This window comes from Sus scrofa, chromosome 13 (assembly GCF_054392235.1).
Source record: "Sus scrofa isolate SSC_HxYL_T2T_F1_AM1 chromosome 13, Sscrofa_HxYL_maternal_Yorkshire_Landrace_v2.0, whole genome shotgun sequence".
NCBI lineage: Eukaryota > Metazoa > Chordata > Mammalia > Artiodactyla > Suidae > Sus > Sus scrofa.
In genome coordinates this window covers 160,770,503-160,784,399 of record NC_139395.1, presented here as the reverse complement: position 1 = coordinate 160,784,399, position 13,897 = coordinate 160,770,503, and the positions used below count along the sequence as shown (strand labels likewise).

The window sequence follows — 13,897 nt, the reverse complement described above, 5'->3', positions numbered from 1 at the left end:
GAGCCACAGGAGGAGCCCCCCCCCCCCCCTTTTTAAGTATTGACATTGATGTCAATGAAGTGAGGAGACAATGGGGAAGAGCAAGGATAGTGACTGACTTCTTTCAAATTTTCAAATTTCAGGAAAGGGAATAATGCCAGTGGACTTCTGCTATACCTGCTTTTGTACCAGCATGTTATATTAATACTATACCAGAATGTTGGTAATGGGGATGTTGTGGTTTGGATCTGTCCGACAGTGTTTGCTAGTCCACTTGCTGTTCAGGTTAGACCTAGTTGGGAACCCCTGAAGGCTGTTTACTATTAGTGAAAACCAAATCCATGAAAACCAGAGCTAAATCCAAGCCATATATAAATCAATTCCAAATCAAGTCCAAATCTAAAGTCAAATCCAAATCCAAAACCATACGAAGGCTAAATCCATGAAAACCAAATCCAAATCAGACCTTGGTTTGGAAACACTAAATTATCTTTTTTTTTCTTTACTTAATTAATTTTATTACATTTATTTTATAGTTGTACAGTGATCATCACAACCCAATTTTATAGCATTTCCATCCCAAACCCTCAATGCATTCCCCCACTACCCACCCTGTTTCATTTGGAAACCATAAGTTTTTCAAAGTCTGTGAGTCAGTATCTGTTCTGCAAAGAAATTCATTGTGTCCTTTTTTTAGATTCCACATGTAAGTGATAGCATTTGATGTTGGTGTCTCACTGTCTGACTGACTTCACTTAGCATGATCATTTCTAGGTCCATCTATGTTGCTGCAATGCCTTATTTCTTTCCTTTTAATGGCTGAGTAGTATTCCATTGTGTATGTGTCCCATATCTTCTTTATCCACTCCTCTGTCAATGGACATTTAGGTTGTTTCCATGTAGCTATTGTATAGAGTGCTGCAATGAACACTGGAGTATATGTATCTTTTCAAGTCATGCTTTTCTCTGGATAGATTCCCAGGAGTGGGATTGCTGCATCAAATTGTAATCCTACTTTTAGTTTTCTCAGACATCTCCATACTGTTTTTACACAGTGGTTGCACCAATTTATATTCCCACCAGCAGTATATTAAGGTTCCCTTTTCTCCATACCCTCCCCAAAACTTATTGTTTGTAGATTTTTTGATGATGGCCATTCTGGCTGGTGTAAGGTGGTACCTCATCGTGGTTTTGATTTGCATTTCTCTAAAAATGAGTGATGTCGAACATCTTTTCATGTATTTTTTGGCCATCTGTATGTCTTCTTTGGAGAATTGTCTGTGTAGATCTTCCGCCCATTTTTTGATGGGGTTATTTGTTTTTTTGGTATTGAACTGCAGAAGGTGTTTATACATTTTGGAGATTAATCCCTTGTCAGTGGCTTCATTTGTAAATATTTTCTCCCATTCTGTGGGTTGTCTTTTCGTTTTGTTTAGGGTTTTCTTTGCTGTGCAGAAACTTTTAGGTTTAACTAAGTCCCCTTTGTTTATTTTTGTTTTTACTGACATTACTCTAAGAGGTGGATCTGAGAAGATGTTGCTATGGTTTGTGTTGGAGAGTATTTAGCCTGTGTTTTCCTCTAAGAGTTTTATAGTATCTGGTCTTATATTTAGGTCTTTAATCCATTTTGAGTTTATTTTTGTGTATGGTGTTAGGAAGTGTTCTAATTTCATTCTTGTACATGTGGCTGTCCAGTTTTCCCAGCACCACTTATTGAAGGGGCTGTCTTTTCTCCATTGTATATTCTTGCCTCCTTTGTCATAGATTAGTTGACTGTTTGTGTGTGGGTTTAATTCTGGGCTTTCTATCATGTTCCACTGATCTATAGTTCTGTCTTTGTGCCAGTACTGTATAGTACCATTGTAGTATATCTGAAGTCAGGGATCCTGATTCCTCCAGCTCCATTTTTCTTTCTCAGGATGGCTTTGGGTATTCTGGGTCTTTTGTGGAAAACTGAATTATCTTTGATGAAAACTAAATACATACTCTTAAAACATAAATAAAAATAAACAAGTTACTAAAAAAATCAGAGACTGCATTAAGAAGACAGTTGTTGAGGTATCACCTCATACCAGTCAGAATGGCCATCATTAAAAAGTATACAAATAATAAGTGCTGGAGAAGATGTGGAGAAAAGAGAACTCTCCTACACTGTTAATGAGAATGTAAGTTGGTGCAGACCCTGTGGAAAACACTATGGAGATTCCTCAGAAAGCTAAGGCTAGAGTTAGCATATGATCCAGCAATCCCATTCCTGAACTTATATCCAGTCAAAACTATAATTCAAAAAGATACATGCACCCCTGTGTTTACAGCAGCAGTATACACAATAGCCAAGACATGGAAACAAACTAAATGTCCATCAACAGATAAATGGGTTAAGAACATGTGGTACATATGCAAAATGGAATACTGCTCGGCCATAAAAAAGAACAAAATAATGCCATTTGGAGCAATGTGGATGTAACTAGAGATTATTGTACTAAGTGAAACAAGTCAGAAAGAGAAACACAAATAACCGTGTAATATCACTTATATGTAGAATCTAAAATATGACACACATGAACCTATCTATAAAATATAAACAGACTCACAGACATAGAAAACAAACTTGTGGTTGCCAAGGGGGAGGGATTTGGGGGAGGGATGACGTGGGAGATTGGGGTTGGCAGATGAAAGCTATTACACATGGAGAATAATCAACAAGACCCTACTATATAGCATGGAGTACTGTATTCAAAGCCCTATGATAAACCATAATGGAAAAGAATATAAATAAAGAGTGTGTACACACACACACACACACATATGAATCACTTTGCTGTATAGCAGAAATTAACATAATACTGTAAATCAACAATATTTATTTATTTATTTTTGGCTTTTTGTCTTTTCAGGGCCTCACCCGCAGCATATGGAGGTTCCCAGGCTAGGGGTCTAATCAGAGCTGTAGCCACTGGCCTACGCCAGGGCCGCAGCAACGCAGGATCCAAGCAGCATCTGCGACCTACACCACAGCTCATGGCAACGCCAGATCCTTAACCCACTGAACGAGGCCAGGTATCAGACCCACCGCCTCATGGTTCCTTGTTGGATTCATTTCTGCTGTGCCATGACGGGAACTCCAACAATACTTTAATTAAAAAAATTTCACACCAGAAAAAAAAAAAAAGGCAGTTGCTTGAAAAGATATTTGAGTGGAAGTCTTTTTTTAAAGGATCAAGCACCATGAATGACTAGACTCTCTTAGTGTCCTTGTCATTCATGCTTTGGTGGAATTAGTTATCCCTTGTCTGGATGAAACTCTAACTGTAGGAAGACCTACCCTGGCACCCAATGGCCAGACACATAAGTGACACCAAAACAAGTATATTTCCCCCCCTTTTTCTCTCTTCCTCTTTTTATAAAAATGGTGCTTAAAAAAAAAATCTTTACATTCTTTTTTGAGTTCCTATAAAATTAACATTAGTGATAATTTACATAAAGGAGAACATTAAAACCCTTTAGAAAGAAGGAAGGAAAGAAAGAAAGAAAGAAAGAAGGAAAGAAAGAAAGAAAAATAGCAGTGTCATTTATCTGCTGCATATTAGTCCTAATTCCATTTTGATTCTACTGACGCCCTTTTAAGTTGTTTGACTTTATAGCAGTGAGACCTCACATGTAATGTTCAGCCTTCTTTTTGTGGAGGCTTTCTTTAAGGTGTATGGAATGAATTATTTTTCTTTTAGATTATCATTAGCTAACCAATTAAATATGCCTGTTGCTTTTCCTAAGCTGGTTCCAACATCTCAGGCTTATCATATTAAGTGTGTATTATAATGAATTTGTTTTTTGTTTTCTGAAAATTGTGAGGTTATGAAGATGCTTGAAATGAATGAACTGGGGAGACAATGGGAAAGGTCAAAAGAAGGAAACCATCCCAGGAATTTTGGAAGTATGTTTGTGGATTGAGAGGGATCTAGGGAGATGGCAGATTATTTCCAACTGTCCATCATTTTGTTTAAAATGATAGTATTTTGATGTCCTGTTGTGAGTAGGCTGAGTGAGAAAATAAGAGGATCTCTCTTTTTTTTTCTTTCTACCACCTGTAGACTGTAATCTTTGGGAGGGGGGCTCAGGGCTGTTCTGATGCAGAGATTTCCCTCTAGACCCAGGCCTCCCTGAGAGCAGTCACAAAGCAGAGCATTGAGAACTACCTCACAGAGGGACCTAAAGTCACTCCTATCCCAGCCCCTTGGTGTAGAGTTTAAATGAAGCCCAGACAGGAAAATTTAGCTGAGGATCTGCTTTGACTTTTTTTTGTGTGTGTGGTTTTTACTTGACACTAGGCAGTTTAAAACTCACCAAGATTGAAGGGTACTCTTTTTAGGATGAGAAGATGCTGAGAGTTTCCTAGCAAATATGGATGGGTTGACACAATATATCCATGTCCGCAAGTACAAGAAAGTTATGATTTGGATGGTATAATATTTGTGTTGCTGTCAGGATTTACTTCTCCCACCTGGCCTGCTCTGTCATGTCGTGGATAGTCTGTGAAACATGTACCCCAGGAGACAGGGCCTTGAGTGGAAGCTGGCAAACTGGTGGATGGTGTGAGACCCCTGGCCTCTGTGATGATGACACAAGTTAAATTAGGGATTAGGACTTGATATGACAAGGTTCCCTAACCAAAGTCACCTTGTTGAGAAAATAAGCTAAATCAGGCAAAGATTAGGGAGAGGCACCTCAGAAAAGCAGAACTGGAGTCAATGATCGGTAGCTGACAGAGCAAGGTGAATTAGAGGCAATGCCACTGAAAGTTAAAGAGGAAGCATCAAGTGATACTTATTAATTAATAACCTCTGGGGAAAATCAGAGAAAAAGCCATGAGATAATCTAGCCATGAGACTGAACCAGGTAACCCTGACACAGTTACAGAGTCAGCCTTTTTGAACAACATTCTCAAATTAAAATTGGTCTTTCAGGTGTAAAGAAAGCCTGCAGTCTGAGCCATGAAGACAGTAGATCACCAGTTTTTTAGAAAATGGAAGATAAAGCAAATTGAGTGCCCTTAGTTATCCACTTAAACTGCAAATTACCTGCTTTTCTTTCTTTCCTTCTTTCCTTCCTTCCTTCCTTCCCTCCTTCCCTCCCTCCCTCCCTCCCTCCCGCTCTCTCTCTCGCTTGCTCTCTCTCCCTTTCTTTCTTTCTTTCTTTCTTTCTTTCTTTCTTTCTTTCTTTCTTTCTTTCTTTCTTTCTTTCTTTCTTTCTTTCTCTCTTTCTTTCTCTCTTTCTTTCTTTCCTTCCTTCCTTCCTTCCTTCCTTCCTTCCTTCCTTCTTCTTTTTAGGGCTGCTCCTGCAGCATATGGAGGTTCCCAGACTGGAGGTCAAATCAAAGCTGTAGCCGCTGGCCTACACCACAGCCACAGCAACACCAGATCTAAGCCTCATCTGTGACCTATGCCACAGCTCATGGCAACACTGGCTCCTTAACTCATTGAGCGAGGCCAGGGATTGAACCTGCATCTTCATGGATACTAGTCAGATTCGTTTCTGCCTTGCCATGATGGGAACTCCACCTGCTTTTCTTGTATACCTACCTAGTACATTTTTTATTCACTCTCAAAACATTATCAGCATGTAGTTTCAGTATTACTCGTGTCCATGTCCTTGTCATATTTATCTGTCTCACTTTTCTCACCATTTCCACTGGCCACTTTCAAACTGATATGTTTGAAATACAAGAAATACCAACCTGTTCCTAAGTGGAGCAGTATTTCTTTCCCCATTTAAAATACCACCTACAAGTTTAATATGTTCCAGTGGCATTATTATTGGTGATATTCCTGAGTAGGAGACTTAAAGTACCATGAATCCAGTGAATAATTCCAGGTGGAAATAGTTTATTTCATATCCTTACTTCCTTGAATAAATTTACATACAAAAGGTATTATTATTAATTTCTAGCAGTGATACCGCAAATTATATTTTTATCAGTCATTTTATAGAAAATTTTATCTAATCCTGGGTTTTAATTAAAATGTGAAGATATTGTATTAAAATACTTATATGGGTGTAATTTGTTTCCTTTTTAAATGTGAATAAGAAACTTTTGAAAAATTGTAGTTCCAGGACTCCTTAGAGAAATGGCTACTTCTGGAGCTGGGGTGGGGGATATACAAAATGTACCTGGAGCATCTTGTGGTGCCCGACTATAGAGAAGTGCTCAACCAGAAAAAAAAGAGGCGTGTCAAAAGGATGCAGGAGTCAACCTGAAAGAGCTTCTAATGGCCAAAGAAAAAAAAAAAGAAAAAAAAATGTGAGCAGCAAGATAAATAATGATAGTACTAGATTATAACTAAAGTATAAAATAGCTGTTCATAAGTCCATACTGATACAGATGATTGAATAAATATATAACTGGGGGAGAAAGCACAGTCTTCTTTACAAAATTCCAAATAATGTATGTAGATGCTCCCTGTCTAGGAGCTGGAGCTTAATTCTCACCCACTTTGAGTTGGGGCTGAACTTAGCGACTCATTTCTAACAAATAGAATGTGGAAAGGGAAACATAGTACCTTTTCAGTGGAGAAGCCTGGCAGACACCACCTTAATCAAGGGATCAGGTTGACATCATCATCAGGCATGTTGATGTGTCTACCCCTTGAGTATGAGAAGGGCACTTCATCTCTGTGGTGTCTTCCCCAAAAGCCAAACTACAATCTAATCATGAAAAAAACCTCAGATGAACCCAAATGGAGGGACATTCTGCATAATACCTGACCCGTGCTTTCCAAATGTATAAGGCCATTGAAAAACAAGTAAAAATGAAGACTGTCATAGATTGGAGGAGATTAAGAAGATAACAGTAAATGCAACATGATATTTTGGTATGGATTCATGTACAGAAAAGGGCATTACTGGAAAATATGGGAATAAAGCCTAGCTTAGTTAGTTGTAACTTTAAAACTATTAAAAAATAAAAAGTTTAAAAATATGGTTGTACATTTAAAATGCTGTAGTTAAAAATAGACCCTTAGATATTTTTTAGTGTTTTCAGTAGTCACTTATTCATTCAAAAATAGTTATTTAACACATATTATGTGCCAAACATGTAATATACTTAGGTATCTGAGATTAACATAGCCCCTGCTCACATAGAATTTAGAGTCTAGTGCAGGAGAGAAACAACAAACAAGTTACTAAGCCAATAAAAATATACTCACAAGTCGAGATAAGTTCTGTGAAGGTGATGAGCAGGATTAGTTGCCTATACTTGTTTGCTTTCTTTATGAATATATGAATTATTTTTACAGTGAACATATGTTACTTCTAAGTTAGAAAAAAGCTATTTCTCAAGCCTAATTGGGAAGTTACCTCACAGAACCTTAGCAAATTGCCTAGTTTCAGTGATTCATTTCTGTGCCAGAGGAGCTGTTACTTGAAATTGCAGTGAATAGCTTTTGCCTACACATAGCATTGTTGCAGGGAAAAGAGAAATCAATATCTACCTGCTATCCCTAAATTCTTTGTACCCATAGCAAAATATACAGACACAACCTATTTCATGAGGGAGACAAAGCAATCATGGGGGTAAAGGCGGAGCTGAAGAGTTTTTCTGATTCTTAGACCACTGTCTTAGACTTTAAGATACTGCTTCCCATGGCTTAATGTGGACAGATGCTTGACACAGATAATTCTTAGAGCTTGATTTCTGAAATAGGAGGAGCTTTTGTCACAGTTGTCACTCTGTACTGATGGGCATCATCTTTGAAATAATAAATAATCCAGTCCTAAAGTCATTAAAATTTCACACTGGATTGCTTTACTCTATTTTCTTTGTTTCACCAGGTTCCTAGCTGTACTTTTTTCTTCTTCCCTTTCTTTTCTTTTGATTCTTCCAAGTTAAGCTCCTTGCTGTGTAAAATAGAGGTTAAGATTTGTGTGCTCTGGGGTTAGAGTGAATTTAAATTCCATTATAGTCACTCACTAGCCATGGAGCTTTGGCAGTTCTCTCAGTGTCTCAGTTTCTTCATCTGTACAGAGGGGATGAAGATGTAGATGGCTGTGAGGATAAGATGAGTGGATACTTATAAGATGCTTAGCATAATGCCTGACATATGGTAAGCACCCCAGAAGCATGGACTACTTTATAGAGTGTTTCCAGGGATATGAGGAGAGGTGAGCAGATGTTGGTTCTTCATTTGCTACTAGGAGTTCTCAACCTCATTATCGCTGTCAGGTTCTTAGAAAAATGTACCATTCCACTGGACTTTATTTAGCTTTGAAGAATAATTTTCAGAAGGATTTCTTTGAATATATGGTGTTGAGAATAGGTTGTGAATACAGTGATTCTTGTCTTTGGGGAGTGAGCTCTAAGGCAAGTTTGAAACATTATTCAGCCTAGAAAGTTAGTGAGTGTATCAGGTATTAGAGCTATTTGTGACAATATTTACTGAATGTATGAGTATTCGGAAATCAGCTTTCTCATTGCTGTCGTAGATGCTGTGGGGCTCAGTATTTCCCTTGTCACTTTTGAAATATTCTTTTGAGTGCTTGCTTTGGCTGCACATCTGGTAAAATTGCAGTGATACAGAGATTAGCATGGCCCCTGCACACAGAGGAGGAGGCATAGATTTGTGAAATATTCTTTTGAATGACATATTATGGGGGTTTGATATCATTCAGGTATTTCTATATCTTTTGGGTTTTGATGACCTGAAGTATTGATCGTATGAAGTTTAATTACTGTATATGATGAGGTATAGTTATACATAGTACATATGTATATAATACCAATTTAGAGTTTTAATAGTGTCCTGTAATGTGCTGATCATTATAATCCCATTTAAAAACCATTCTGTCCCCAAAACAAATGAAACCAAAACTTGAAATTACTTTTCCTTGATTTCTTCCTTTTGTTCCATGTTTTTTGTTTCCCCAGAAAATATTCCTGAGAAAGATCTTCGTGGAAGACTTTATATCAACCGTGTTTTTCATATCAGTGCTGAGAGAATGTTTGAATTGCTGTTCACCAGTTCACGCTTCATGCAGAGATTTGCTAATTCTAGGAATATAATAGGTTGGTCCTGTGTCCTTACATAATGATAAATTTGGGGTAATTTTGTTATCCTTAGAGGGCTGAGTCTATATACATTGATTTATGTTGTCAAGGGGAAGAATTAGACAGGTTTTGATTTTATTTTGATGATGTTTAAGCCAGTGTTTAGGTGTTTTGGCTAAATTCACATGTAAATAGTGTAATTTTTCAGTTAGCTCCTACCTACAATTAAATTCAGACACTTTGATGTAGCATTTCATTTGGGTTGAATCCCATTTAAAACAGTTCCATTGTGGAACAATTGGATTCTAGTAGAGTATAAATTGGTGCAATCACTTGTAAAATGGTTTGGTGGTAGTTACTAAAGCTGACTCAACAATTCTACTACTGAGGTATATGCATCCTTCAGAAATGGGTATACGTGTACTCTGAATGACATGTGTGCAATGTTTATATCAGCATTATTTATAATGACCCCCAAACTCAAAACAGCCCAAATATCCACCAGTTATAGAATGAATAAACATGTTTTGTATGTTCATGCAAAAGAATACTATATAGCAATGAAAAAAACCCCAGACTGCTGCTACTTATAACAATAAGAGTAAAATCTTACTGATATACTGTAGTATTAAGCAAAATAAGTCAGACACAAAAGAATACATACTATTCTATTATTTCTTTATAATAAAACAGATTCAAAATTAGGTAAAACTTATTTATGAACATAAAATCAGCATAGTAGTTAGCTGCTACGTGGAATTGGGTAAGTAAAGACTGTGAGGGAGCTTCTGGGATGCTGGTAAAGTTCTCTGTGTTGATCTGGCTAGTGGTACACATATGTATTTTCTCTCTGCAAATTCATGGAGATTTGAAATTGCAATGTCTATGATCTACCTTAATGAAAATACCCAAAAATTTCTAGTTAGGAAATTAGTTATAAAAAATATTTCATTGATTATGTTTTACAAGTTCTATTTTGGTAAACATCTCAAATAAACTTATAGTTAATTAGGGATTGAATCTGTCCTAAAATTTTCAAGATATTTTATAAACTTTGGGAGCACATGGTTTACCTTGCTATATAAAATTAGAAATAGTAGTAGCAGAGATCCATATAAACTGAGCCACTTGGCATAGTCAAAGAGAAAGTTATTCCGTAGTCAATTTATTTATTGTTTGTTTGTTTTTTTAGAGCTGCACCCCGGCGTATGGAGGTTCCCAGGCCAGGGATCAAATTGGAGCTACAGCTGCCAGCCTACACCACGGCACCACAGACACAGCAACGCAGGATCTACATCACAGTTCATGGCAACACCAGATCCTTAACCCCTTGAGCAAGGCCAGGGATCGATCCTGCAATCTCATGGTTCCTGGTCAGATTCATTTCTGTTGTACCATGACAGGAACTCCTCCATAGTCTATTTAATTTGTAATCTAACAGTCTTATTAACTATTAGATGTTATCCCTTTATTTGAAACTCTTATATAAACATAATTACATATTCAAAGATTATATCATTGATACAGATTCTTTGTACGAAAAATAATGTTGTCTTACGTAGAGTAGCAAAATGATTTCTAGTTGATAGGATTAAGTCTTGTGATTATATTAAGGATCTGGTGTTTCTAAAAATCATTAATTTTTTTGTTCTTCCAGTTTTAACAATGTGAAATACCTGAGGGATGCAAATCTCTCTCTTCACTCAGTAGCTTATATTTAACTTATTATGTCTACTCTGAATCTATTTTGCATTTTCTTGCTATTCAAATCTACCTGGAGAACTTGATATTTCAGAAGAGTTTGATACATTATTTCTCGTAATTTTCTAAGATGATGCCTGTTGATGTTGCATTGCCATTTTTATGGCTAAAAGGCCATAAGGAACTAACATGTTTTGCAGCATTGGTACTAAGTGAAGTTTGTTTTTTGAATCACAGCTGCATTTGATGTCTGATATCATATCTAGCTTCAATGTGAATGACTGTATTTGCTATCTGATGCTATGATGACTTTGGCAAGCAAAAGCTTCTGGCTAATCTCAAGTATAAACAGTTATAGGCATGTTGCTATTAGAATTAGAATTAGTCAGAAGGTTTGCCCCCAAAGAGATATCTGTATATGATTGCACACCATTGCATATCTTCTGAACTTACTACCTAGTAATCAAAGTTGTATTTCTTGAGAATGAATTTCAAAGGCTTCTTTTTAAAAATATTAAGATTTTAACAAAGTATTTAGTATGGTCAGTTATTTGTGATTTAACCTAATTTCAGAGTGAAAATGGCTACTACTGGACCTATTTTTAATAATTAAGATTATTTAAAATTATTAATAATTACATCTTTGTTTACAGTTAGTTGTATGACACTACTTTTGTAATTCAGACCTCAATTTTAAGTCTTTTTATTCAACTTTTTAATTTTGAAAAAATGTAAACCTTCAGAAAATTTGCGTGAATAGTATATTAAAACCTATACCCCTACCTGGATTCACCAGTCTTTTTGATTGAGCTGAAGTGTACATAACATAAAATTTACCATTTTAACTATTTTAAGTGTACAATTCAGTGGCAATAAGTACATTCACATTGTTTTGCAGCCATCATTATTATCCATCTCTAGAACTTTTTCATCTCCCCAAACTGAAACTGCAGCTATCAAACAATAACTCTCCATTTCCCCCCTCCCTAACTCCTGATGACAGCCATTCTACTTTCTGTCTCCATAAATTGACTGCCCTAGGTATCTCATATAAGTGAAATCATACGCTGTTTGTCTCTTTGTGACTGGTTTATTTCATTTAACACAATGTATTCAAGGTTTATCTGTGTTGTAGTATGTGTCAGTGACCTCAGCTGCTGCAGTGACAATGACAGATCCTTACCTTACAACGCCACAAGGGAACTCCCAGAATTCCTTTTTTTTTTTTTTTTTTTTTTTTTTTTTTTTTTTTTTTTTTAGGGCTGCACCCATGGCATATGGAGGTTCCCAGGCTAGGGATCCCATTGGAGCTATAGCTGTTGGCCTACACCACAGCTCATGGCAATGCCGGATCCTTAACCCACAGAGCGAGGCCAGGGCTCAAATGTGCGTCCTCATGGATACCAGTCAGATTTGTTTCTGCTGAGCCACGAAGGGAATTCCTCACTCCTTTTTAAGGCTGAATACTATATCATTGTATGTTTATGCCACATTTTGTTTACCTATTCATGTATCAATGAAGTTTTGAATTCTTTCCACTTTTTAGTTATTGTGAATAATGCTGCTGTGAACACTGAGGTATCTGTTTGAGTTCCTGCTTTCAATTCTGTTGAAATTCTCCTTCTACTTCCCTAGAAGTAGAATTGAATCATACAGTAATTCTATTTTTAAGTTTTTGAGGAATTGCCATACTGTTTTTCCATAATGGCTGCATCATATTACATTCCCACCAGCAATGCATAAAGGTTCCAGTTTCTCCACAATTAGCCAACATTCTTATTTTCAGTTTTTTATGATAATAGTTATCTTAATGGGTGTGAAGATTCACCAGTTTTATTATATCAAAGGATTCTTAAATTATTTGTTCTGTAATTCTTGCTTTTAATGACTTCAACTCATTATATCAGAATGGCTTATGTGTCTTTTTATATACTGTTGTCATTTTTTCTTATAATTTCATCCCCAATTTTTAATTTTTATTTATTTTTATTCTTTTTATGGCTGTACCTGTGGTATATGGAAGTTCCTGGGCCAGGGGTCAAATTGGAGCTGCAGCTGCAGGTCTGTGCTACAGCCACAGCAACACTGGATCTGAGCTGCATCTGCCACCTACCCCTCAGCTTGTGGCCATGTTGAATCCTAACCCACTGAGTGAGGCCAGGAAGTGAATCCTCTCATCATGGCCACTATGTTGGGTTCTTAACCTGCTGAGCCACAGTGGGAATTCCCTCCCCAATTTTTTCTATCATGATGAGATTTACTTAGGTATTGAGGGCTTATCTATTCCAAAATATTGCTAATTAGGTGATATTCTGGCACATGATAATCAACCTGTTAGCCAGGTTGGTAACACTGATGAAAATACGAGTGGCATTTATCTTTGTTGGTAGTTACCTTGTTGAATGGCGTGCAGTTTTGATGGTGGAATTCAATCATATCTTTAAATTCTCTTGTGGATTAACAATGAATTATTTGTATAATTTTCTGAAACAGGCTGACATATGACTGAAGTGATTTTTTTAAAAGTGTTTTATTATAAATTTTATATCTTTTTTCTTGTACACCTATGTAAATAATTTTTTACAGCAAATTCAGTATTATAGATTCCATGATTTGGGATGTTCCTTTTTTTAATTTACTTGCAGAATTGTTCTAGATATACAAAAGGCAGCTTTAGGAACTCTCATTAAATCCCTAGGTCTAGCTGTATGAAAGAAGTTGAGTAAAATTGGATATATCTTAAAGCTTTGCTGCATTCCTTCAATGGGGGGTAATGGGTTAGATAAAGGTTCCTATGTTTTAGGATGTTGATGAATAGCAGCCAAAAATACCAATTGCCTAAATCCACTGTGCTAACAGCGTTAGGTGACTTTGTTAGATCTTTGAATAGAATTCATTATGTTCTTTTCTGTATTTTCCTAGTCTTTGGCTTGTTAAATGACCCTTGCTGTATGGTGCTATGTTCTAAAGATATATTTGTTCAAACTGTGTTTTTACTCACTGTGCTGTTGCTAAGCAAATAATAAAGAATTCTGACCAAGATCTTGCCATAAGTACAGAGAGATTATTCTATTATAGCTTTCTTAATTTAGAAAAGGTTATATGATTTATTTATATTCATTGCCCCTTCCTTGATTAAAGATCTCAGCAGATAAGCCATTAACATCATATGAT

At 36.4% G+C, this 13,897-nt stretch overlaps 2 protein-coding genes and 1 non-coding gene across 27 annotated transcripts in view; 2 read left to right on the top strand and 1 right to left on the bottom strand.

Annotated features, from left to right (window-relative positions):
- The window catches only part of NAA50 (N-alpha-acetyltransferase 50, NatE catalytic subunit), a 574,571-nt gene that overhangs the window by 188,368 nt on the left and 372,306 nt on the right, over positions 1–13,897 (bottom strand). The window lies entirely within an intron of this gene.
- Positions 1–13,897, top strand: part of GRAMD1C (GRAM domain containing 1C) — a 160,471-nt gene that overhangs the window by 76,198 nt on the left and 70,376 nt on the right. For 23 of the 25 annotated variants that reach the window (XM_084991248.1, XM_084991242.1, XM_084991259.1 and 20 more), the window contains one exon: positions 8,903–9,040. In XM_084991248.1, the coding sequence (XP_084847374.1) occupies positions 8,903–9,040 (138 nt within the window). Of the gene's footprint in view, positions 1–8,902; positions 10,245–12,014; positions 13,766–13,897 lie in introns of those variants that run through there. The other 2 variants (XR_014824819.1, XR_014824820.1) reach the window with 2 other exon arrangements.
- LOC146397733 (U6 spliceosomal RNA) lies at positions 8,511–8,612 on the top strand. Its single transcript, XR_014825355.1, has one exon. It is a non-coding gene; the product is annotated as a U6 spliceosomal RNA (small nuclear RNA).